This window comes from Mastigoproctus giganteus, chromosome 11, assembly GCF_048544385.1.
Source record: "Mastigoproctus giganteus isolate SK-2022 chromosome 11, ASM4854438v1, whole genome shotgun sequence".
NCBI lineage: Eukaryota > Metazoa > Arthropoda > Arachnida > Uropygi > Thelyphonidae > Mastigoproctus > Mastigoproctus giganteus.
The window spans coordinates 80,988,917-81,016,099 of record NC_143585.1 but is presented as its reverse complement, the minus strand read 5'-3'; the positions used below and the strand labels follow the sequence as shown (position 1 = coordinate 81,016,099).

At 37.2% G+C, this 27,183-nt stretch overlaps 1 protein-coding gene across 3 annotated transcripts in view; it reads left to right on the top strand.

Moving 5' to 3' along the window:
* Positions 1 to 4,860: 4,860 nt before the first annotated feature.
* The window catches only part of shop (sulfite oxidase), an 88,105-nt gene continuing 65,782 nt past the window's right edge, over positions 4,861 to 27,183 (top strand). Inside the window, exons 1-3 of one of the 3 annotated variants that reach the window (XM_090385443.1) lie at positions 4,861 to 5,135; positions 18,966 to 19,081; positions 26,689 to 26,897. In XM_090385443.1, the coding sequence (XP_090241569.1) occupies positions 18,975 to 19,081; positions 26,689 to 26,897 (316 nt within the window). In that variant the 5' untranslated portion in view covers positions 4,861 to 5,135; positions 18,966 to 18,974. Of the gene's footprint in view, positions 5,226 to 18,965; positions 19,082 to 26,688; positions 26,898 to 27,183 lie in introns of all 3 variants that reach the window. The other 2 variants (XM_090385444.1, XM_090385442.1) reach the window with 2 other exon arrangements.

The window sequence follows — 27,183 nt, the reverse complement described above, 5'->3', positions numbered from 1 at the left end:
AACTCATAATTTTATTTCCCAACTACTGCGCCTCTTGGTTCCTTGTAATTGTAACACATCGAATGCATACTGGTAACGTCTATAAACCCGAATTTGTTTAGCTGAGTCTACAGGTATTCAAAGCGACATCGTTGTTTGCGCATGAATAATGTTTCAATAATATTTCGGCATCTCTTTCGATTTTCAATGCCTCAGTTAAGAGATATACGTATATACTTTTTTTTTTAATGCCCCAGTTAAAAGATATACGTATATACTTTTTTTTTAATGCCCCAGTTAAAAGATATTGTATGTGAACGAACATTGTAAATACACCTGCCTTTTTTGTCATGAACATTCTTTGAAGTGAGCTCACATTCTTGTGAGCTTTTACATAAGTGAAAAACAAGTATTTCATCGAAATGTTTTTAGTTATTGAGATGTGTCTTATTAAAAATAATAGAATCCATTGCCTTGAATAAATAAGAATACTTGAATTACTTGGAAGAGGGGGGGGGGATTTCCTACGTGACTTTTCAATATTATGTTAATGAATTGATGGACACTACACTACACTATTATATCACTTCTTTTTTTAAAATTAATATATATCAAATCTGCAATGGCTCAATACGTTCTACGTTATATATCAATTAGTTAAGAAAAGGAGAATTACTTCTATGATGTCTTGTAGAACACTTACTATTATATCACGTGGTAGATTAAATCATTTTAAAGAATTGAACCACTTCAACACCAAGCACTTAAACTATTTATTGTCTTCAGGCTCGAAAACAATGCTTCCATCAAGGGAAGCATTGTCCTTCGTTGTGATTGTGGAGCATGGTGGTAATAATCATTTGTCCTTTGAAAAGCCGTAGGTTTGAATCTGCTCAATGAATCGAGAAACTTTTATGCGTTTTTGTTTTTTCCACACTTCAGTCGAGTTAGTCGCCTCGGGTGAGAGCAGCACGATTTTATTATTTTTTTTCTTTAAAAATGTTTTATTATTTTTAATTTTTTTTATTTTTGGCGATAATTTAATGTATCCTATTCACCTAATGCTGAAAACTAAGAAACTGTTTACCTTTCTTATAGGTACTCACTTCGTGATATTACAAAACAGTTGACTATAAAATAACTTCCGGATTGTTTATAGTTTTTATAGGCGATAAAAACTGTTTCGAGGAGTGCTCCTTATCATCATATAGGAAAAAAAAAAACATCTGCCTAGAACCCCGATTAGAGGGGGCCCCGAAATCTGTTTCAAAAACTCATTGCTGTTTTCTACTAATATTTTTAAGTGATTTTTATCGGAAACTGAACTTTCTACCTGCCAGGGTCAATGAACTTTACTTGAAGATTAATATGAAAATTACTAACCCCCCAATACTTCATATCTTTCAACAAACTTGCTCTATTGATAGTAATCAGTTCTTTATGCATCGCTTTCCTAAAACAGGAAAAATAACGCTGCAGTTTATATCAAATGACAATAAATACTGAAATAATTATAATATCAATAAAAAATTCTATATTATTTTTAGCTCCTACAACACACACAAAAAAATCCCCAGTTTTTAAACATTGCAGATTGGTACACAAAAAACGCAATATTTTTTTATTAATGACGGTTAATGGCAAAATGAAAGAATACACATACAAATCATCGAAGATCACATAGTGGTCAATAGTGAATCTATGGATGGAATGTAAATTTCTGGTCAAATGGGGTCAGAGGAAATTGTGTCCTAATTGAAATACAGAGCACAAAGCGATACTGCATGCTGTTGATGAGGCTACAAGAAACTCAGTTGGATACCCGTAGTCTATCAGAGTAACTGTTAGCTCGTGTAGGAGGTGCCTTCGTGGGTAGCACAGTTGGTAGGAACGCCGTCCTCCCCACACCGGGTGGAAAGGACCTGAGTTCGAATTCCGTCGATGACGGGAGGGATTTTTATGGGTCTTTTTCACAACGTGGCTGAGTTAGTCGGTCTCAAACGAGGGTAGCATGGTTTTTCCTCCCCGAAACTCGGGTTTTTCATCCAACAAACAGAAAATCGACCTCAGAACCCACTCAGTTTACAGACAACATACACGGAGCAACACGAACTTAATTGCCGATGCTCCTAAAACCCAACAACCCCCATGTAGGAGGTGACTTTGCAGATGACTGGAAGACAGCAAAGTGTTCCCAAGTGTATGCATCTCTACAGGAGTAAGATTGAAAGGTCATGCTGACCAGCTCATATGAAAAATAGTGTTTAACACCAAAGAATGGCAAACAAAGTAAGTGGCATAGTGATTTGGTGGCAAACTGATTTGGTATTATCATTGTGTGATATGAAATTGTGCCCGATTGTGCTTGTATTCAGATTTCACATGGAATTCAGAATATTATCTCTTATACCTCTCATATATAACTCCAAGGGTTCATATCTGGTGTATATGGGCTTGGCACACTCAGGGTCCTGAGCTGTATTCATCATTCTTCCCTTTCTTGGTGATTCCCTTCTTCTGACTCTCTGTCACACACACACACACACACACACACACACACACACACACACACACACACACACACACACACACACACACACACACACACACACACACACACACACACACACACACACAGAGTAATTCAGATTTTTTTTATTTTGTCAGGTGCAGCATAAGCCTAAGGCTTCCTTGCACCATATGGCTAATTATAATAAAATATCTCTGTGCAGTTACGCTTTTCTCTGAGAGTGCATAGAGGACTCTCAGATCAACACGCAGTTCAAATAACACAAGCCTAAATGTAGTTCAAAGTAAGGTTAAAATTAACATACCTAAGCCTCGAAACTTTAGTGGTATTATCGGACAAATCCGTATGCTCGGTTCCCTCCAGAACTGAAAATAAACCTGAAATCACTTTGGAGTAAACCTAGACTCATAAAAATTCACAAAGCCACTGATAACTGTACTGTCTACACCACCTTCGCCGTAGCGCAGTGGTCGTAATCACCATCCTCCCCACACTGGGTAGAAAAGACCCTGGTTCGAATCCCGTCAATGACATGAGGAACTTTTATTAGCTCCGTGGCAGAGTTAGTCGGTCTCAGGCGAGAACGGCAAGGGTTTTCTCCCAGAAACTCGAGCAAACAAACAAAAAACGCACATGACCACTCGGCCGCTGTAGCCGAGTGGTCATGTGCGAAGGTACATAAGTACGCGTGCTTTGAGTTACCGGGTTTCAAGCCCATGACTGCTAAATACCTTGTAGTTTCTTGTGTTATTTCGACCTTTGAAATCCTCTGACTGTAATCGTCCCGAAGTATAAACAGGAAATTTATTTAAATCGACACAATTGCTTTGGCGCTAGAACACATATACACAACAAGATTATTGCATACAGGGGTGATTCACTACCAGTGCGACAAACTTGCAGGAGGTCTAGGGGGCACAAAGACGAATCGGAATCACATAGCATTGCAGTGTCGAAATGCCTTGGTCATGCGGTAGAGGACGTTGAACGGGAGGTCGCGTGAACAGCGATCCCGCTGGAAGTCAGCATTTGCGAACCGTTTCTGTTGAAGAAACCAAGTAGCAAAAGTCCTCCGGAGTGGATAATCCACAGACTCCAATGATTGGACGCGTTGCAGATGGTATGAACTCATTTGGTTTGTTGACAGTATCCTCCATACAGTGGATTGGGAAATACCTAATCGTTGGCCTATTGCTCGAGTACTCGTACTCGGATTGCCTTCTGCAAGACGTAGGACATTCTTCTCATTGTCTGTCGTCCTCGTCGTTCGCTCTCGATTCATGGTACCTCTCGTGAAACAACCAGTCTCACGTAACCTTCTGTGCACACGTGCGAAAATCGTATGATGAGGAGCACGCCTGTGCGGGAAACGTTCCTGGTACAAGCGCAGAGCGACGCGCCCGTTACAGTCCGCAGCTCCATACGAGAGCTGCATGCGGCCAGTTCAACGTTTGAATACTCGTCCATCCTATTAACTCGGGAACCGGTTCGCAAATGCTGACTTCCAGCGGGATCGCTGTTCACGCAACCTCCCGTTGAACGTCCTCTACCGCATGACGAAGGCATTTCGGACCCTGCAATGCTATGTTATTCCGATTCGTCTTTGTGCTCCCTACACCTCCTGCAAGTTTGTCGCACTAATAGTGAATCACCCTGTATAGCCCAAACTCTATAGCTATAACGAAGTGGCCAGGCAGTGTAGGTGAGTTTATGTAACCAGAATTGCCAGCAAAAGAGCAAAAATTCGAGTTTTCACTTTGTCTGAGAGCATCCAAATCTGAAGAGATGGCAACCCTAACCACAACAACAGCAAATACTACTACTACTACTACTAATAATAATAATAATAATAATAATTTAAAAATATTTCTTGACTAAATGTCTAAGAGTATGGAAGAGTTGGTGATTCATGCATGGGTACTGCACTTGCATCATTTCTACTACCCAGGTAGTATGAATGATCGTTTAATTATATCTCATATTGTGAATAACTGGATTGTCACTATTGCAACAACAGGGTACCTGCCCACCCACCGATGAGTAGGCTAACAAGCTTCGAATCGGTGCCGTCCTGGTGGTGGTATCCGCCGAGAATAAGTAACATTACTCTTCTCCACTGGTGAAGCACTACTTATTCGAAACAGTGCAATACCTCGGCAACTCGTTGTGACGGTATTAACAATATGAGATATAATTAAACGATGCATACGTACTACCTGGTTAGTAGAAATGCTGCAAGTGCAGCACCCATGCATAAACCACCAACTCTTAAATAATAATAATTGATAAAGTTTCACAAATGCTCACGCGAGGTCAGGTGAGTAGCATGTGGCGGTGTTTCGCACGTTGTGTTGTTGACTGCCCACAATGCTATTATTTACTTTGTCCATTGCTAATTGAGAATTATGTGGAGGTTGTACCCGTGATATAATTATAACCTCCTTCATTCTTATACAGATTTCAAAAATATAAAGTTTTATTTTCTTTAATAGAGGACTAATGATGAAGCGACCTGCTGATCCTGGGTAGCTTACGTGGTCATTGGCGCGCACGTTTCATGCTCGAATCCACACATACCACAGATATTTTGCGATTTGTTGTTAACTTGGGATTATTGTAAAGACAGGTAAAATGAAGTTTTAAATTCCATTTTCTACTGGGTGGCTATACCTGAGTATAAAGCGAGGCAGTGTTCAGTTGAATTTGGAACTGTCAGGTAAAATACATTACGGCAGCACTTGACCTTGGTATCTCTGAATGTTGTGACGTAATACGTGCGATTATGTAAAGGATAATTTATAAAATTGAATATTATTTTTGAAAATCTCCAAAACTTATAAATTCAATTCCAGACATTTAGTGCGTATCAACGTTTTTTCGTAAATGAAATGCTTTAAGTAATTATCATTTTAATTTGTTTTTAATTCGTTTATTATTATTTTTCTGATATGCGTTTTTGAAGGTCAGTATATTCAATATTGCAATGCTTATGATAGAGAAAGTTGCGGTGCCGTTACACTTTTACAGTTACATCGTTGCCAGTGTCGTGTCATTGATTTATTAGTTTCTTTGGAAAAGAGTTTATACTCAACAAGCACGTTCATAGTTCAAGAAATAGAGGTGAATTAATAAACACCGCAATTAGTTAGTTATTACAGTAGTGTGATTTATATGAAAATGACAGTTATCACAAATAAACGAGGGTGCGTCAATGTTTCTAATGTTTTGTGTATGTACATTTGTTTCCGATAACTGTTTAGCGAAATTTCCAGTCTTTCACCTGAGTCTTACTGATCATTTGGTTGGCAGCTGTTGCCGTTTGCAGTGCCAGAAACAGTGGCGGGGGGTAGCACTTCGTAACAAGGGATACAGCCAACTAACTTTTGGCACAGTGTTGGACCGAAGGGGCACATTCCAGTATGTTCACAAATTTAAAATAAATAAATAAAACTTTGCATATTGGGATTAAAAAAAAACAAAAAACAGTCGGGGTTTTCCCACAGTTAGGGAGGAGGGAAATTATAAATAGCTCTTGGCTAGATATGCTACATTCAGCTCGGCGTTGACATCAATAAAGCTACACTATAGGTTTTGTAAATAGGATGCTTAGGCGCAACCGCCATGTGTGTAAGTAAAAGGTAGCAATTCCCCCCCCCCCTTTTCCCTTCTTTTTCTAGAATGCATTGTTACTTAGGTAAAAATACGTAGAAAAGTTAAAAATGAGGTTTAAACATGAAGCATAAAATTTGTGGCTGTGTTCTTTTTCTTTTCATATACCTTATGACCTCAGTTTTTTTTTCATGTCTTCTGGTTTGAATTGTCATTGTTTCAAAGTATGATTGATTTTTTGATTTTCCTTACTTAAAAAAAAAAAAAATCTTTATACTCTGGGATGGCCACATTGGATTAGAGGAGTTTACAAAATAGAAAGGACAAGAATGTTAGTGTTTTGTGGTGTCATGCAGATTCAAACATGAAGCATAAGTCACTCTGTACTTGTATGCTTTACCTCCCAACTATGGTCATTATAAAGTGGATAGCCTAGGATAGGAAAAATGTTTTAGTCAAAACCAAATATTCCACAATGATAACAAATATCTAGTTAGTGTTCCATGCTATTGGTCCCTTCCCTGCTTATGGGGTTGGCACACCCAGGGCCCTGAGCTGGATATCATCATTCTTCTCTTTCTTGGTGATTCCCTTCTACTTTTGACACACACACTCTCTCTGTCTGTGTCTCTCACTCACTCAGATGAGAGACACAGACAATCAGAGTAACTCAGAAATTTTTTTTTTTTTTGGCTGGTGCAGCATAAGCCTCAAGCTTATATGACTAATAATAATTCCCATTATGGCAACAATTTTACAATTATTTCACAACTGTATTAAGTACATTTCCAACTAACACACCAAGCATACTTTACTTGGTGTTTGGGGATATGCTTGGCATATTGTGGCATAATTGTTATACTGCAAAACTCCAGAATGCAGTTTGTGGGGAGGGAGATACTGCTTAAATGAGCCTAAATATATGCACTTTAAAACTCATAATAGGAATCTTAGATATTTATATATGGACCAAAATTGTAAAATTGATCTTCCGTGACACCTCTTTTTTACCTCCCATTTTCATGGTTTCTCAAAACTGAGAATTGCTCTAGACCAGTGGTTCTTAAATATGATGTATTTCCAAGTGACAATTGAGTTATCCCATATAGAAAGTTGCTTGATATTCTTTTGCATGGGGTGAGATACCATGACTCTTCAATTTGGCAACACTAGCCATGTGTATAGATGATTTATAATCCTTTCTTCATTAACATTTCTGCTATGAATTAGTGCATGCTTTGTTCATTTTTAAAAATATTCAGTTTTATGTGTTTTTGTGGTTATATCCACTTTCCTCTTCTAGAATATATTGAGTTCCCAATGAAGATAAAAGATTGAGAAGCACTGCTATTGGCGCTTCAAAGTGTTTGATTGAGTTTGGCATAAAGGCCTTATAAGGCACCCACTGTACTGCCTTTGGCCATTTCATTGCCAGTTTATTTTCTGGCCACTTATTTTATATGAAATTTAAAGATAGACATCCCTCTATTTTTAAATTTCTCAGTTACTCTTTTTCTCTTTCATAGATTAATCGACAACTGGTAGCATGAAGAATTGTTACTCCTCTAGGTGCTGGGCTCCAAGTGACCCCATATGCATGCAGTTTTAAAGATCAGCAAGGAATAATTCAAGATCGTTCAGTTTTTGACGTTGCTTTAATTTTTGAAAATGAAACTGCCTTTAAACCTGTCAGTGAGCAAAATGAAAATCGAAAAATGTATGTGCTTCAATGAACACATGCAATTAGACAACAGTCTGTCAATAATATGAACACTACTGCATGAAACATAAAACACATCTCAACAGTTGGATTCCAGACTATGCTTAAATATCACAAAGCCAAAGAGCATTACTGATTAGAGGAAAGCACATGTCAATAAAGCCAGCTTGACCATAATTGTACATGGTAAATTCCACCAGTGCATGCATATAATTATGCATAACCTAACTCCTGCATTTTTTTCTGTTTGCACATTAACAGAGATTTATGGAATTTTCAGTAGAGAAATCAAAGAAAACATATTCAAAAACAGCTATGAATTTTAATAGTGTTGACAGAGTAAGAAATATTGTCTGTGGTTTCATTGACTGCACACATGTGGCTTGGCTTCACATTAATGACCTTCAATAGACTGTATGTCCTGTCCTGCCCATATGTTTGTGTATGATAGTACATTATGCTCCTCCTGTTATTCTGTAAGCATTGCTCCATACAAACACCCAACAAGCATGAATGACTTCAGTTTAATTTTTTTAAAACCCAGTCATAGTTTAACTTTCACAGAAACAGAATCTGTTTCACTTATGCCATTCATCAGCATTACCTAGATATGTAGGTAACACTGATGAGGGGCCACAGGTGAAACTTTTTTTTTTTTTTTTTTGTCATAACTGTGTTTTTTTTTGTTTTTTTTGCTCTTGGTGTTATTTACCTTCTAAGCAGCTGTTACCTCTAGGCAAAACTGAAAATTCATCTGCCATAGAATATTATTTATTATTATTAGCTATATTATAGTGCAAGGAAGCCTGAGGCTCACGTTGCACCAGCCAAAAAAAAATTCCCTAGTTACCCTGAGAGAGAGTCAAAAATAGAAGGGAATCACCAAGAAAGAGAAGAATGATGATATCCAGCTCAGGACCCTGGGTGTGCCAAGCCCATACTCACCAGATGTGAGCCCCTGGGTATCATGCTCACATCTGGAGAGATGCCTCAGTACTTTTGAAATTCCTCTGCTTACCCAAAGGAGATTAATTTAATTAAATTAATCAATGGCTACAAAAAAATTAAACTTCTGCTGCATGTCAGTTTTATACGTTTCCCTGTACACTGATTTTAATTTATAATTCCCCTACTTTTTTAATAAATATTTATTTATTAAAAACAAACCCCAAACACAAACAGTATTAGAATCTATAGTACTTAGTACTATGCATCAGTTGAAGTTTGAGAAAGACAGATGATACTTGTTGACATTAGACTTGAATTTTGAAGATTGTTCTAGAAAACAGAAGTTGAATGGATAAATGAGGAAGAAGAAAGCTTGGAATTCTGTGAGTATGAAATTGGACAGTAAATGAATGTTGATTGGTTTTAGCATGAGTTCAGACTGGTTTGGAAGAGAGAGAATTACAGAAGCCGATTTAGAACTGTGCCCAAGGAAGTATCTATAGAAAAGGAATGCAGCAGAAACAACATCTGTGAGACACAGATCAGAGAAATGTGGTTAATAGTTTTCTTTGTTTCCTTGGAAAGAGTAAAGGTGACTGCAATAGGACAATAATTGGATGGAAGGGAGTTGTCACCCATTTTTAGGAACTGGCTGGATATGAGCAAATTTCTAAGCAGAATGAAAATTACCAGTGGAATAAGAAAGTATAAAAAGGTGACACAGAACAGGAGTAAGCTCAGGAGCACAGGTTTTGAGAACAAAGGAAGAAATATCATTAGCACCTGGAGCTTTCTTGACATCAAGATTGTTCAAAATTCTTCTGACATCCTATGATGGAAGACCACAGGAGGCACTGAGTGGAGTACACTGGGAATAGTAATAGGTAGTTTACCAAAATCTTCAGTGCAGGCGTTAGAAGAAAAGAAGAGTTGGCTAAAGGTAAAATTGAAGATAAAATCTATACTCCAACTTCTGTTGGCTAAATAAAAAGTCAACGGAGGTGGGTGTATAGTGGGGGAAAAGTTGCAGCTGATAGCTTTGGCAAGAGACCAGAATGCTCGACTACTTTGGACAAGAAGCAGGTTTTCTGCTCTTAGTCTGTTCAAAATCTAGTTTGGACTGATTAAAAACTTCTTTACAATTGTTGCAAGCTTTTGTGTAGACAGAAATGAACTGGTGATTTGGATGCAAGCCAATTGCGATATGCAAAATTCTTATCTTGAACAGCCTTATCACATTGAATCCCAGGGGCTCACATCTGGTGAGTATGGGCTTGGCAAACCCAGGGTCCTGAGCTGGATATCATCATTCTTCTCTTTATTGCTTTCTTGATGATTCCCTACTTCTGATTTTCTCTCTCTCTCTCTCAGGGTAATGCGGGAATTTTTTTTGGCTGGTGAAGCATAAGCCTCAGGCTTCCTTGCACCATATGGCTAATAATGATAATAATAATAATAATAATAATAATAATTTATGGGAATACCAGGGTTTAGATAAAGAAAGATTTTAAGGTGGAGCATGGAATAGAGGATTTAATCCCTACAAGAATAAATTTATTCTTGAAATTACGACCTATAGTTACTCAAGCCTACAGTCAACAAGTTTCCTTGTGGTTTCTCTGCCTACAGTTTCAGAACACCTAGAATTCAACATCTGTTTGGATTACCATTAAAAAAAATTATAATAAATAAGTAGCTTAAGAACTGATATAAGGTGAATATCACAATGGAGAAATATGTCACAGCATAAAAAGGACTTATTATATCTGTAAAATTATTTCAAATTGAATGCATTTTACCTGATATTAGTGTTACATCTCATACTGTTTTATGTACTGCTGGATCTCAACTGCAAATTCATTATACTGTATGTAGCTGTAATGGCAAGCCAAAATTTTCACATAAAAGCATTATATACCTCATATTGTGAAGCAAGTCACAACTTCTCTTCTAACCTTCAAATAAATAGCACTGCTGCTAATTATTCTCAGTGCCATTACCTAGATATTATAATACCTTCATTGGTGGGTGATTGAAGTTTACTGTTATAGTTACATATGGAATGATGCATTTGTGCTTCTTGTATGATAGCTATACACCTTATATAGCTTGAAGCTTAATATTAGTAGTGGCAAATGATGTAATTAAGCAATCTTATAAACCATCAGCCAAAAAAAAAAAAAAAACCCCTTTCCACATCATCTGTCCATTCCCTCCAATAATTTTTCTAGTTCTTTCCTGAATTTATTCAAGGACAAACTAGACACAACAAGAACTTCCATAACAAGAGATGGAAGTTTGTTCCAACAATCGACTACCCTCTGGCTGAAGGCAAACTTCCATGCCTTCAATCCTGCAAATGCAACCATCCTTTCTCAATTTGAATTTATGCTCCCTCATATGTAGTCTGAGCAAGAGGAAGCATGGAAGCATGCCATTGGCATTGAGCTTGTTTAATCAATTTAATGCCTTAAAACATCTCAATCAGATCACCTCACAGGTGCTAGTCTCCAGACACTGCAATTTGCAGAACAGAAGCCTTTCTTGGTAAGACCTACCTTTTGTTCTCTTCACTTATCTCATTACCCTTCTCTGCACTCTTTCCAGCAGATCTACATCCTTCCTAAAATGGAACTTCCAGAACTGTATGTAGTACTCAAGATGCAGCATAACCTTTGTCTTGTACAATGGGATAATCACCTCCTTATCCCTGCTAGCAAAGTTCCAGTATATCAGTGGCAAAAACCCCATGAGCAGCCCATCTGCACTGCTCAGAGAATTTCATATCTGACTTCTTATACTTATTCAAACAATGTAAACCTTTTGACATATTTCATACTGTGGAGGCTTATCACAACAGTTACTTGCTTTTATACTGAAAGTATCTACTTGGTGATCAGGGCATAGTAATTCTTGACATGGACATGTGGGTGATAATATTCAGTAACAATAAATAACAATATATTTCTCTTTACACAGAAGCGCTTGTAAAGAAATTTGAAAATTAAGAGCTATCCTGTTATGACTTGCTTTATAATATGAGGTGGATGAGCCTTTTATGTGCAACTTCAGTTTGCATTTGTAAACACACAGAGTGATATGTTTGAACCGCATGATAGTTAAACTCCAAGTAATTGTGCTACAACATTCTGATAGGCAGAGAAGAGCATGTTACCTACTAGTGAGCTTGAGGATATCATCACAGTTATTGTTTAAAACAGATCTTATATCAGATATCAACAACCCTATGCATGCATGTCACTAAGTGGCATGTGGGAAGATTTTCTGTGGTATGATATTTTCTAAATCTTCCCTATACGGTATACCTGAACCCGCATAATGACCATGATCCATTCCATAATGATGGTCACTATGCAGATATTGGAATTGTGTGTTAAGCCTTCATCTCTTACTGGATCACTGGAATGGTACATTTTTTTTTAGCCCTAAAAATATATACTTTATAACATATAAACCTTTGACTTTTATATAGATAATCTATACTGAACATAATAAAGCATAATTAGAAATAAAAACATGGTAAGTAAATGATAATTATTGCATAAAACTAATAAAATAATATTGTAGGAATATGTTCTTACTTGGACCCCCCAAAACTGGAAAAGTTTTGGAAGGAGAAGCTCCGAAAGTTCAGGAATGGTGTCAGTTGAGAACTCCTCCGGTCTTGGTCTCTTAGAAAAGAACACATCTAAAGTTTTCTATTGGCCTGCATTTATCTCTTCCATCAGCATCTTCCTGTAGTAGGACACAACCCTGTTATCAATCTTGAAGTTCAGTTTGCTCAGTGGAGGGATGACTTAATAATCTAACAACACAGCCTCCACTGGCTTAAAAATTTGATTTGTTAAGTTGATTTCACTGTGAACATTCTCTTCCTCCTCTCCACTGATATATTTGATGAGGGAATCAAGGTCTTGAAGATCTTCATTTGTGTTCAAGGTCTTGAAGGTCTTCACTAGATAGTTTATGTGATCTGATACACATGCTTAGGAGGGGGTTTCTTGCATAGCACAGTATTCATGGAGAGGCATCTGAATGCCTTTGGTCATGTATCATATATGCCATATTTTATTATCAAAGCTTTAGACTTCGTTGCATCCAAGTAGCTTCAGATGATCATAGAAAATGATATTCAAGAAAGTAGAATAAGATTAGAGTTAAATGTTCACTCTTTCCTTGTTCTGAGTCCCACACAGCAGCCGTTTGAAGAGGGTGCATTATATTTAATAGACCCTCTTGGTGGCAGTGATCACAGTGTGCTGATGTGGGACTTACTTAAAGACATAACTGCTGTTAAGGGTAAAGGGAAGGGCTTTTGCTTCGGTGACTACAGTGGCACCATCTGATGATGTTGCCAGCAACAAATGCTAAATGGAATGCATTCAGGGAAATAATTGTAGAAGCTGCTAAGCTTTCATACCAACTAAGAAATACCATTCCAGGCTTAGACCTAAATTGATATCAGATGAAATGATGGGATGTTGGTGAGAAGAAAAATGCATGGGATGCATATAAATTATCTGGAAATATAGAAGCCCATGGTAGATATAAACTAGTCTGTAATCAAGTCACAAAAGAGGTTAGGCAAGCTAAATCAGATTATGAGAAGTCTCTGGTAAAGAATGCCAAAAAAAAAAAAATGTAGCAGACTTCTTTGTTATATTAACAGTAGAAGGAAGGGATTGAACCACATTGGTCCACTCGATGACAACAGTTTAACTGTTGATGCATCTACATTCATGCATGAGGAGTTCTTTACTGGGGGAAATTCCAGAAGTTCATAAGAATCTAATAGGAAGCTAAAAAAAAAAAAAGGACCAGGGTATGTCTGCCAGGGGCAAAAGTTGATGACGTTGTAGAGCGGATATCATCTTTTAAGGGCACAAAAGGTGATATAGTTGTACACGTTGGCACTAATGACATTAAGAGTAGGAGACTGGCGGAATTACTTGACAAGTACAGGTCACTGATGAAAAAAAGCCGTGAATTAGGGTTGAAATTGAAAGTGTCTGCAATTCTGCCCAGACACGATAGGAGGGAGTATATGATGAGAGCCCTGTCAATCAATTCGGCCCTGGAAAGATTGTGCAGGGCTCAAGGGGTAGAATTTTTTTCAGCCTGGTCTGTACTTGTTAACAGGAGAGACTGCTTCTACAGGGATGGGATACACTTAAATAGAAAGGGTGCAAGAATGTTTGCTGATGCTATCGAGGCAATGTTAGGTGGGTCGGAAAACTGCTAGATTGGGGGGATACAAGGACTAATAGATTAACAGTAGCCACTGGCAGAGGTGAAAGTGATTCTTGCACTGCTTCTATTGGAATGAGCCGCAGCCTGGAAAATAAGATGCAGGATATTTCAGAGACTGCTGGGAATCATTGGGGTACAAGTAAACACATGGGTTGTGTTAGGGTAGCTAAGAAAAAGAACAGGTGCATGTATACTTGTGTGTACACCAATGCTAGGAGTTTAGTAAATAAATTTGATGAATTTGAGGTATTGCTCAAAACATCAAAGGCAGATATTGTGGGGATTTCAGAGACGTGGTGTCACACAGATATAAGAAATGCAGAACTGGAATTTGGGGAGTACAATGTCTACAGAAAGGATAGACAGGATAGGAAGGGAGGAGGGGTTATGCTATTAGTTAAAAAACACATAAAATCCAAGGAAGTGAAGCCAGTCGACATCGCTGGACAGTGCAGTGTCGAGTCAGTTTGGTGTGACATAAGCATTGGGAGATCAAAATTGAGAGTAGGAGTGTGCTATAGGCCTAATGACTCTGATGAGTATAATAAGAAACTGTTCGGAGAAATAGAGTGGGCCAGTAAATCAGAGAGTCTTATAATGGGGGATTTTAATTTCCCAGATATTGACTGGAATTTGGAGGCTGGTCACTCACACAGTAGCAAGGCTTTTGTGGATTTATTGGATGATTGTTTTCTACATCAGCATGTTCGGGAGGCAACTAGAGGGAGTAATACTCTTGATTTGATTATCAGTAGTGATTCTTCATGCATTAAGAATCTGCAGATAAATGAACCACTTGGTGGCAGTGATCACAGTGTGCTGAAGTGGGAGTTACTCAAAGAGGTAACTACCATTAGGGGTAAAGGGAAGGGGTATTGCTTTCGTAAAGGCGACTACAATGGACTGAGACAGTATTTAAATTCTATACAGTGGGATCAACTGATGATATTGCCAACAGCAAATTCAAAATGGGAAGCATTCAAAGAACTTATTGTGGAAGCTACTAGGCTTTACATACCAACTAAGAAATATTGTTCAAGGTTTAGGCCTAAATGGTTGTCAGATGAACTAATAAGGCATATGGCAGAGAAGAAAAATGCATGGGATACATACAAATTAACACGTGACACGGACGCCTATGATAGATACAAGTTGATCTGTAACCAAGTTACAAAGGAGGTTAGGCAGGCGAAGGCAGATTACGAGAGATCCTTGGCAAGGGATGCGAAGAAAAACAGCAAAGAGTTCTGTACTTATGTAAACTCTAGAAGGAAGGGGATGAATCAGATTGGTCCACTTGAGATCGATGGGTCAACTGTTGATGACCCTGCTCGGGTAGCTAACAAACTAAATGAATATTTTGCATCGACATTCACACATGAGGAGTTATTCAGCGAGGGGAATGCCAGAGGTCTATTCAACTCTAGCAGTAAGCTAGAGAATCTTGTAATAACTGAGAGCAAAGTGGAGGAGAAATTGTTGAAGATAAACACAAGAAAGGCACCTGGGGTGGATGGGATCTATCCAGTTATATTAAAGGAGGCAGCAAAGGAGGTAAGCAAACCCTTAGCCATAATTATGAGAGCTTCCTTGGACTCAGGGGAGGTACCCATTGACTGGAGATGTGCAAATGTGACCCCAATTCACAAAGGGGGATCAAAGGCTGACACAAGTAATTATAGACCTGTGAGTTTAACTTCTGTTCCCGGAAAATTAATGGAGGCACTGGTGAAAGAAGCACTGCAGGATCATCTAGACAAGACTTCAGTTATAGCTAGGACACAGCATGGTTTTGTTAAGGGGAAGTCTTGCCTGACCAATTTGATTGGATACTATGATGCAGTCACAAAAGAACTGGATGCAGGGAATAACTTTGATATTATATACTTGGATCTTAGAAAGGCTTTTGATACTGTTGCACATGGAAGACTGCTGCACAAATTGGAGCAGTGTGGCATTGGAGGCAAGTTGCTGCTATGGATAAAGGGGTGGTTGAGGGGGAGAAGACAGAGAGTGGTAATCAATGGACACTGCTCATCGTGGACTAATGTTATTAGTGGAGTCCCTCAGGGTTCAGTATTGGGGCCTTTATTGTTTTCTGTATTTATAAATGATATTGATGATGGTATATCAGACTTAATGTCCAAGTTTGCAGACGATACGAAGGTTGGCAGGGTTGTCAAGGACACTACTGACACTATGCTTCTGCAACAGGATTTGGAAAGGTTGAGCAGATGGGCTTCGAGGTGGCAAATGAAGTTTAACATTGACAAATGTAAAGTACTACATATGGGAAACAGCAACCCCAGAGCAACGTATCAACTCTGTGGTACTACACTGACAGTGGTAGAGAATGAAAGGGACCTGGGGGTGGTGGTGCAGGCAGATATGAAGTTCTCTGAGCAGTGCAGACGAGCTGCAAGAGTAGCTCATGGTGTATTGTCAATGATATATAGGAATTTTTCTAGCAGGGATAAGGAGGTGATTATTCCCTTGTATAAGGCAATGGTCAGGCCACACCTAGAGTACTGTATACAGGCCTGGAGGCCTCATTTCAGGAAGGATGTAGAGCTGCTGGAACGAGTACAGAGAAGGGCAACTAGATTGGTGAATGGGACAAAGGGGTTCTCTTACGAAGAAAGGCTTAAGTTTTGCAAATTACAGTGTCTGGAAACTAGGTACCAGCGGGGTGATCTGATAGAGGTGTACAAAGCCTTGAATGGTTTGAGCATGCTCAATGCTGATGGGATTCTTCCTCTAGCTCAGAAAAATCACCTGAGAGGGCATAAATTCAAATTGAGGAAAGACAGATGTAGGATAGATGTGCGGAAATTTGCCTTTAGCCAGCGGGTGGTTGGTGGGTGGAACAGACTTCCATCCCTTGTCGTGGAAGTTGATAGCCTAAATAAGTTTAAGGCTCAGCTGGACAGGTATTTCGAACGAACAGAGGGGTGAAGTGGAAGTGGTTATTTTTATTTATTTATGTTACTTTTTTTTTTTTTTTTTTTTTTTTGGCTGATGCTGCATAAGCTTGCTTTCTTGCATCAAATGCCTCTACTAATGCTAATGCTAAATGATTTTGTGATAACTGAGAGGAAAGTGGAATAGGAATTGTTGAAGCTCAACCTAAAAAAAGGTGTCTGGGGTGGATGGAATCTATCCATTTATATTAAGGGAGGTAACAAAGTAGGTAAGCAAACCCTTAGCCATAATTTTGAGAGCATCTTTGGAGGGCGCCTCCGTAGCCAGGCGGGAAGGAGCAGTAGTGTGTATCACATGCTTCTTAATTAGACCGGGGTTCGAGCTCATCACCACCAGATACGGAAGATGCAGAAAGGTCAGGGAATGGCCACCACATATCCCGGAGCAATATGGCCTTAGTTGCTAATGCTCCTAAAAAACAACAAACAACAGCATCTTTGGATTCAGGAGAGGTCCATGTGGACTGGAGACATGCAAATATATTCTCAGTTCATAAAGGGGATCAAAGGGTGATGTGAGTAATTACAGATCTGTTAGCTTAACTTTTGTTTTGCAGAAAATAGTGGAGTCTCTGGTTAAAGAAGTAATGCAGGATCCTCTAGACAGGAGTGCAGTTAAACTTCAGTCACAGCATGGATGGATTAGCTAAGGGGCAATATTGTCTGACCAATCTGATTGGATATTATAATGCAGTAACAAAGGAACTGCATGCAAAAAATAATTTTGATATCATATACTTGAATTTTAGGAAAGTTTTTGATACTGTTACACATAAAAAGACTACTATACATATTGGAGCAGTGTGGCTTTAAGGGAAAGTTGGGATGGTTGAGTGGGAGAAGATGGAGAGTGGTTATATTAATGGACACTGATCTTTATAGATTAATGTTATTAATAGAATCCCTCAGGGTTCAGTGCTGGGCAGATTGTTATTTTCTATATTTATTAATGATATTGATGAAGGTATATCAGGCTTAATGTCTAGGTTTGCACATGATACAAAGGTTGTCAGGGTGGTTGAGAGTATTTGGGGTAAGCTGCCACAACAAGATCTAGATAAATTAGGCCGATGAGCTGAGAAGTGGCAGTCAACATTTTACGTTGATAAATTCAAGGTACTGCATATGGATAGCAGTAATCCCAAATCAGCATACCAACTGTGTGGTATTACTCTTAGGATAGTGGAAAATTAAAAAAATCTGGGGCAATTGTGCAGTCAGATATGAAATTCACTGAGCACATAGACAAGCTGCCAGGTGATCTCATGGAGTATTGTCTATGATAACAGGTACTTTTCCAGCAGAGACAAGGAAGTGATTATCTCATTGTATAAGACAATGGTTAGGCTGCATCTTGAGTACTGCCTATAAGTCTGGAGGCCTAATTTTTGGAAAGATGTAGATCTGCTGGAATGGGTGCAGAAAGGATAACAAGAATTGGTGAAAGGAATGACAGGGTAGTCTTACCAAGACAGGCTTCTGTTGTGCAAATTGCAGTCTTGAGACTAGGCACCTGTGAGGTGATCTGATTGAGGTTTTAAGGCTTTGAATGGATTGAGCAAGCTCAGTGCTGATGGCATTCTTTCTCTTGTGTAGATGACACACAAAGAGGGCATAAATTAAATTGAAGAAGGATAGTTTTACGATAGATGTGAGGATGTTTGCCTTCAGACAGGGTAGTTGATTATTGGAACAACCTTCCATCCAGTGTTGTGGAGGTGGGTAGTTTGAATAAATACAAGAACCAGACAAATTATTGGAGGGGGTGGACCAGTAATGTGGGATTTTTTACTGATTCTTTATGAGCTTGCTTTCTTGCATCATATGCTACTAATAATAATATTAATTTTTGGATTTTAGTTGTCAGTTTTGAATCTGCATATTTGATAGTAGTATTTTTTGATATATTTTTATATCTCTATTTTAGGTTGTCAAGATGGTAAATTTAATGAAGCCTTTGACAGCAATTAGACACGGAACAAAATGTTTTGGCAATCACATAATATTTATAAGAAAGATTTATATACCATCACTTCAAACCAGGTACTGATATTGATTCATTTTGTTATTCAATTAGCTATTAGTAGACTGTAACTTTGAAGTAACAAAAATGTAAATATTATAATAAGTAATAAAAATAAAATTTAATTATTAAATTAAAAGAATATGAAGATAAAAAAAAACAACAACATATAAATGGTATATAGAAATAATTAGCAATAATTTCAAAAATATATTGAATTGCTGAAACTTATGATAATGATAAATACCAATCACAAAATATTAAAATCAGTGCAACGTAGCTGAAACACTATTTCTAATTAATTTACATATGTAAAATTAGGAAGACAAATGAAGTTTGGTTTATAGCACTCGTCCTGCTAGTCAAATTTTCATCCAGAACAGATGTTGGAATTTTAACCTCAGCCATATCTTTGTTATTTTCAAAAAGACAGCTGTCCTCTCAAAAGACATATTGTAGCTTACATAGTAACCTGTTGTGTGGGACTGAGTCAAACACTTTGCTAAAATCCAAATGCAATGCCAAAGTATTTCTTTCATCCATCTTATAAGTAACTTCTTAATGTGTTCTTTATCATAGCCTCCGTAATTTCTGTACCGCTGAAGTCAGACAGGCTAGTCTGTAGTTACCCAATTCACCCTTGAAACTACTGTGTTGTACCTAACCTTGAGGTATTTGCAATACTCTGACACTTCTCCAATCCCCTCATACTGAACATCTGCATCTGAACATCATACCAAGCAAACTGTATATCATCAACACTAATGGTCTTTAGATGCAAAAATTTTTCTGATAAACAGTATTCTATATGTGTAATATTGCTAATTTCATATTGTTCAGCTTGGCTCGCATAGTTTCTCCTTGCTGTTAAGGATCTTTCATCTCTGAAGATGGCGCCTCCGTAGCCAGGTGGGCAGGAGCAGCAGTGTGTAGCACATGCTTCTTGATCAGACCAGGGTTCGAGCCCGTGACCACCAAATACAGAGGATGCGGAAAGGTCAGGGAATGACCACCGCATATCCCCGGAGCAATATGGCCTTAGTTGCTAATGCTCCTAAAAACCAAATAACAAACAACAAACAAACAACATCTCTAAAGATCAATGTGAGATACATGTTTAGTCCATCAGCTGGGTTATCTAAGACTTTTCTGCATCCCTCACACAAAAGTTCCCTCTAATTTGTTATTTTCTTCTATGTATTCATATGAAAAACTCCTTTCCAATGCACCATTCATTGCTCTATAGCTGTCCTATTTCATCTTTTCTGCTCCATTAAACTGGGCAGCACGTTATGCAAGGGAAGATTGTGCAAGGGCAGATTCAGCCTTTATGTTTATTTTTTTTGCAGAGGGACAGAATAGCAGCATGCAACACCACAGAACACAACTCGCAGAGTGCAAGTTGAGACTAGAGGACATCTACAGTATAACTGCAGTACAAACAAAAGAGAAGATTTTTGTATCAAGACAGTCCTATGACACAAGCTCATAGTGTTAAGGCCCATTTTGAAAAGGATGGGATGACTGTTGACATCAAAAACAAAACACCCAATCTACACATCATTCATAGTCACATGCCCTAATAGTTTTAGGCACGTTGTCTTAGATTTGAATTGCTGGCTGCCAGGTACCCTCATAAGATCCTTCAGTTCTAGGCAGTGCCAACAAGAAATCAGGAGGACCACCAGTCGACAGGATGCATAGCAGTCAATCTGTAGCCCATACTCAGATGCGCTATTTTTTACAAAATGCACTATATTTTACAGTACAGGCTTGGAGACCCTATTTTAGGGTTACCAAGCCTGTATGTAATATTCAACTTGTGACCTAACCCCACTGTTTTATATAGTAGAATAATCACCTGTTTATCTCTTCTCGGAAAGTTTCTATGCACTGAGTGGTCACTTTATTAGGTACATCCACCCTTTTCGTTGAATGGAGTGCTCTTCAAGTAATAGCATTTCATATTTGTACTGTCCAGTGTAAAGTAGGTAGGCAGATATGTAAGGATGCTGGATATGTGAAATTCAATACAAGAATGGGCAAGACAAAAGATTTCAGTGATTTCAAACATGGTATGATAGTTAGTACCAGATGCACCAGCTTAAGGATCTTGGAAACTGCAACCCTGCCGGAGTTTTCATGTACAACTTTCTTGGATATATCAAGATTAGTTCAGTAACCAAATAACATCTGCCCAGGGCGATCCTGTAGTTAGAAACAGCTGATTGATGTGAGAGACCAACAGAGGCTGACAAGACTTTTGCAGGGTAACAGAAACTTTACAGTTAGTCAGTTAACACCCAACACAACAATAGTAACCAAAGAGGCATTTCATAATGCACATCTCATCATTCCTTTTCATTGATAGGGTACCACAGTTGATGACTGAACTGGGTTCCACACCTGTGAGCAAAAATCTAGAAGGTATAGTTACAGTGGACCTCAGGAATACCACCACTAAATGGTGGAGGATTGAAAATTGTTGCCTGGTCTGAAGAATCCCAGTTTGTGCTGTTTTGAACTCATTGGAGGATCAGAATTTGGCAAAAACAGCATGGACCCATCCTGCCAAGTGTCAATAATGCAGGTAGGCAATGGTAGTGTAATGGGATGAGGAGTGTTTTGTGATGCACTTTTGGTTTGATCTGAAATACCTGTGGGCTCAGGAACAGTCAACTGTTGCTTCATTGATGCCAGTAGAGCAATATTTATGAGGTTTTGCCAATGATATATAATGGGTACTCATTATATATCATTGGCAAAACCTCATAACTTGTCCTAGCAGCCAATCTGCACTGTTCAAATATCTTTACACCAGATTGAATAATTACTTCCAAGTCCCTTTCATTATCTACAATCTCAAGTTTGATGGTAACTGAGTTGTATGTTACTCTAGGATTCCTGAACCCAGATGCAATGCCTTGAATCTTCCAGTATTAAACTTCAACTGATATTTCTTATCCATCCAAATAATTTATCTAAGTCTTGGATAAATTAGCATGTCTTGAAATATCTATATCACTATCATTAATGCGTAATAGAAAGAGTAAAGGGCCAAGAGCTAAACTCTGCGGGAGATCCCCAGTAATAACTTAGTCCACAAAGAACAGTGGCAAATTTTAACTACACTGTCTTCTACCACTTTATCCCTTTATTCATAATAGTAACATACCCTTAATGCCACATTGCTCCAATTTATACAATAGCCATTCATGCGGGACTGCATCAAAAGCTTTACTGAAATCTAATAAAGTGGCTACTCAGTTTTGTACCCTTGGCTATACAGGTTTTTTATTAACAACTTCAATCTGCCCTTGACGAAGCCATGCTGTTATTACCTTATAATTCCATACTTGTCCAGATAATCTTGTATTGTATCCTTAACTAAGGAATCCATAATCTTCCCTGTCACAGAATTCAAACTGACAGATCTTTTGTTACTTGTTTCACCCTTTGAGCTATCTTGGTGAATAAAAAAAATGTTTGCACATCTACAGTCTTTAGTAACATTGCCCAAATCCAAGGATACTCATTATAACAGCTGAAAGTTTGCCAACACCTTTTGTTGCTTCCTGCAGTATAAATGGGTATATTCCAATGTACTTAATGCCTTAGTTCAATTTAAAATATTAAAAAGAAATAAAAGTATGTTCACTTTTAATTGTAATAACTTTGTTTCTAGTTCCTTCTTGGTTATAAAATTATCCAGCTGTTCCCAATTAGTATTAGCTAAACCATGGATATACTAAACTTTAAAAACTTTCTCATCTCTTAATTTTGATTCAAAATATTCATTCATCTTATCAGGAACTGATTCAGGACCATTAATACAGTTACCATAGAAATCAAGTGGACAACACATGTTTGACTGCTTTCCTTTTACTGCTAACAGAGAAAAAAATATAAGCAAAGAAATCCTTATTAGTGTTCTTTGCACTTTCAGCTTAAGACTTCTCATAATCTGCTTTAGCATGCCTAACCCTGAGTAACTTTATTACTTAGGATATTCTAATAATTTATGATCATCCTATGTATCTTTCTTTTTTGCCACTAAGGTCACAGTTCTTTACCTTGAAAAACACCTATTTGCTGTTATAAAAAGCTTAGTAGTTTCTAGCTTCCAGAATAACTTCCTTAAATATTTTCCACTTAGCACTTTTATCTGTTAAAGTTCCTAAGTGTTTGTTTGATTCCACCAAAAAGAACTTATATGATGTCTAAGACACAGGATGATTACATATTATCAGATCCCAGTTCACTATACTTTGGGGCGCCTCCGTAGCCAGGTGGGCAGGAGCAGCAGTGCGTAGCACATGCTTCTTGATTAGACCGGGGTTCGAGCCCGTGAGCCACCAAATACGGAGGATGCGGAAAGGTCAGGGAATGACCACCGCATATCCCCGGAGCAATATGGCCTTAGTTGCTAATGCTCCTAAAAAAAAACCAAACAAACAAACAACTATACTTTGGTCATTGCTTGCCAGTAGTTCCATTATTTGAAAATTCTTGATATCTGATAGATCCTTACTGATAACCAAGTTGAGAATGTTCCTTTCCACAGGTCATCTGTGCTGATGTAAGAAGCAGTCTTCATCCAGAAATGCCTGACTACTATTCAAGCGACCAGTCCACAAATTCTGGTGACTCTCTGGAAAATTAAGTTCTCACGTGATAAAGCATTTTGATTTCCTTTTCCATTATTTGTCTGTAAAGATGTTCATTAACTGATTACATTTATCTAGTCTATAACACTCCTAATCTCATCTTTGTTTTCCCAATACTTATATCACATACAGATTCAATATAGTTATTTATTGGATGTGCTTGTCTTGTATCTACATACTTTGCAATTAAAAGCATGTCTATCTCTCTCTCTCTCTCTCTTGTAAATATTGCATTTTCCATATCAAAATTCTGCATTTAATATATCAGGATGACACCATGTTTCTATTATTATGATTTCTGCATTTGTTGACTTAACCAGTACCTCAGATTCATTAAATTTATTAACTTAATAAATTTAATGAATCACTCTTAGCATTAGTATGTAAACAACCAAGGACCTGCCTTTATACATTTGTTGTGATTCTAACACATATGTAGTTGCTTATAGCAATACTTTTTCCAGGAATTTTACTTCCTATTTTATCTTCTTATTCATTTAAAATATCACTGCCATCAGTATGACTTTCCATCATCATCAGAAGGTTCTTTCTTTCTCTTCTATAATAGGTACCAATCAAGTGCATACATCTCTTATATGGAAATGTATGAGCAGCATAAGAAATCAGCTTTCTAACTTTCCTTGGATAAATTCATAAGAAAGTGGAAAGATCATAAATACCAAAACACACCATTTCGGGGGCAACTTTTCCATTTTGTTTTTAAATTGCCATATCATGTCATGTACAAGGTGATCATCTTGCTTCTGAATCCAGAACTGTGCTAATAACTCTTATTAATTCATAAAATTACATGAAAATTGGTAGCAATATACCTAAGGTCATGTCAAACCAATGTACTTACCTCATTTGAATTGACTTCCCAAGCTTGTGTGGCAAACATGTACACAAACAGGATTTGCAAACTATGCGACATGTATCTAATTGAATACAGCAACTATTCATTGTCGAGAAATACTGAGCATTTGGTGGGGTCATTTGAGGATGCCCAGAAAGCCTTCAATGAATAGATTTGGAGTTAGAAAAGCGCCATTGAAATATGCCATTTACATATCATTAGATAACTGTAAACCACTGAAGTCTATTAGATACATATAGATGTTGCTGGAAACTGATGATGTGAAGGAAATGCTCCTGACATTACAATTCAACATAATGACAATAAATCATTGTGCTGACTTTCACAAGAAACTAGCATGTTATACACCACATTCCAGTGCACCATTTAGAAAACCAAGCATTCAGTGTAATGCAGGTATAAGAATTGAAGCCTAGTGACTAGGGGAAAAATATTGTTTATTTTATCTCATTGTAACAATTTTTCCTGAAAAATTGAAGAATCCTCAGTCTAATCTTGTTTACAAATGAAGTGTGGTTTCTTCTTAGTAGGTATATCAACTCAAAACACACATATGTAGCTCTGGATAATCCTCATGCACTTCACAAGGAGCTGCAAATTATCAAAAAAATTCCATTTGGTGTGCACTTTGCAGGACACCCACGTTATAAAGACTATTTTCTTTGATCAGATTGGGACCACAGAAGTTTATCTCTTGATTTTCAATATGAGTGTGTCAACTAGTTAAGTAATATTAAATTGATACAACTATTAAACATCATATACAAGTTTGGAAAAACTTTTTTGAGAACAGAGCAATCAGAAAACGCATATGGCCATCCATCTTTATCTTCAATCGACTTTTTTCTGTAGGGTATGCTAAAGGGGAAAGTACTAGAGTAAGTTTCAGCTGGAAACAAACATTCAGCAGGAACTTGAATCTATTATAGAGAGAACACTACAGAATATTTACAAATATGGAGTGTTTGGTACAGCAGTACTTGGTTGTCGATGGGGACCATTTCCAACCCCTTGTAATTGGCCAGATTACTGTAACCTCAGGTATGTAGCTATTAATTTTCATGTCATTTTGTGCATTAATAAAACAGATATTAGCAAAATAGACGTTTGCAAGAGGATCATTCTGTTATGCTTACTTATTGCACTGTGTTCATTGTGTAGTACAGTGCAGCTCAGTATACTGAACAATGCACATAATACTGTGCTATGAACTCTATGCATTCAACATAACATACAGTATGAGGTGTAATCAAGGAGTTCAGACTGGCTTGAAATTGAAATTACTAAAAGTTAGTTAACTTGCTAACAAGTTAACTGTAACATTTAGTAATTTATCAAAAATAGCAATAGCATTTTCAAAGTTATGTGTACAGTATGTTCACTTTTATTTGATGGGAGCAGTCTGGATTTATATTCCATCAGAGACCACAGAAATTCTTAAGGACTTTAATTGTTTCAGGTGGGGAAAGAGTAGCCCCACCTTACATGAGTTAGTCTAGATATTTGGTGTGAGGTATTTTTCAGCCCTCAGCTTGCTCATCACTCCAACATATACAGTTGTACATGATAAACCATATAAACTGGCATACTATGACTAAAAAATTCTCCAAACATCAACAAACTTTGAAAACTGGTTTTAAAAGTCTCCTTTTAATTTGAAAAGCTTATTGCTAAATTATTATTTATATAGGGCTATATAAATAATAATTTATATTATTAGACTTTTAGTCTCTATATTATTTATATAGAGACTACAAGTTATTTTTATTAATCTGTTCAGTTTAAATGTGAACATTTTGTTATTGAGACTAAGATTTTAAAAATTAAATTTTAGAAATTAAAACAATTTATGTTCTCAAAACATTGTGTATTTATTGTCAGTTTATAACCTTTTTATTTGGTAATTAATGAAGGCTGAAGAGTTTTTTTTTTTTTTTTTTTTTTTTTTTTTTAAGGCATTTCTGTCTCTAATGCATTCTTAATTGATATTCTTTAATTTTGATCATAAGTATATTTTTTCTTTGTTGATATTTAATTTTGGTTCATTAATATAATTATGTAATTCATGCCACTCTCAATTAAGGGTATTTTGTAGGAGGATGGAAGTAGCAGCTTCTTTTTTAGACCAGGAATATATGTCAAAGTATAAGAAAAATTTCTCAACTTCTAGTCACAGAAAGCCAGAATACTCAGATTATTGGAACAGTTCTTATATCTTAGCGGCTGTTGGAATTGGTGTAGTATCTGGAATTGCACTTTATTTACAGCCATGTGTTAAAGCGGAAAAAAAAGGTGAAGCATATATATTAAATATCCCTATACTTATGTTTGAAATATTATGGTAGGCTCTTGGAAATTTATTTTTCGATAGTTCAATTAGGAATTGTATGGAGATGGGGCAGACCTGTTCTCATCTCGCTCCCCTTGACTGTGCCACTATATGCATTTTTTTTAATGTTTAGAAATTCATTTATTGTACCATGTTTTATAATATAAAAATAATACTTCAGGACTAATAATCTAATTAAATTCTGATTGCAAAATTTCTTCATATATTCTTATCATGAAATGACAAAAA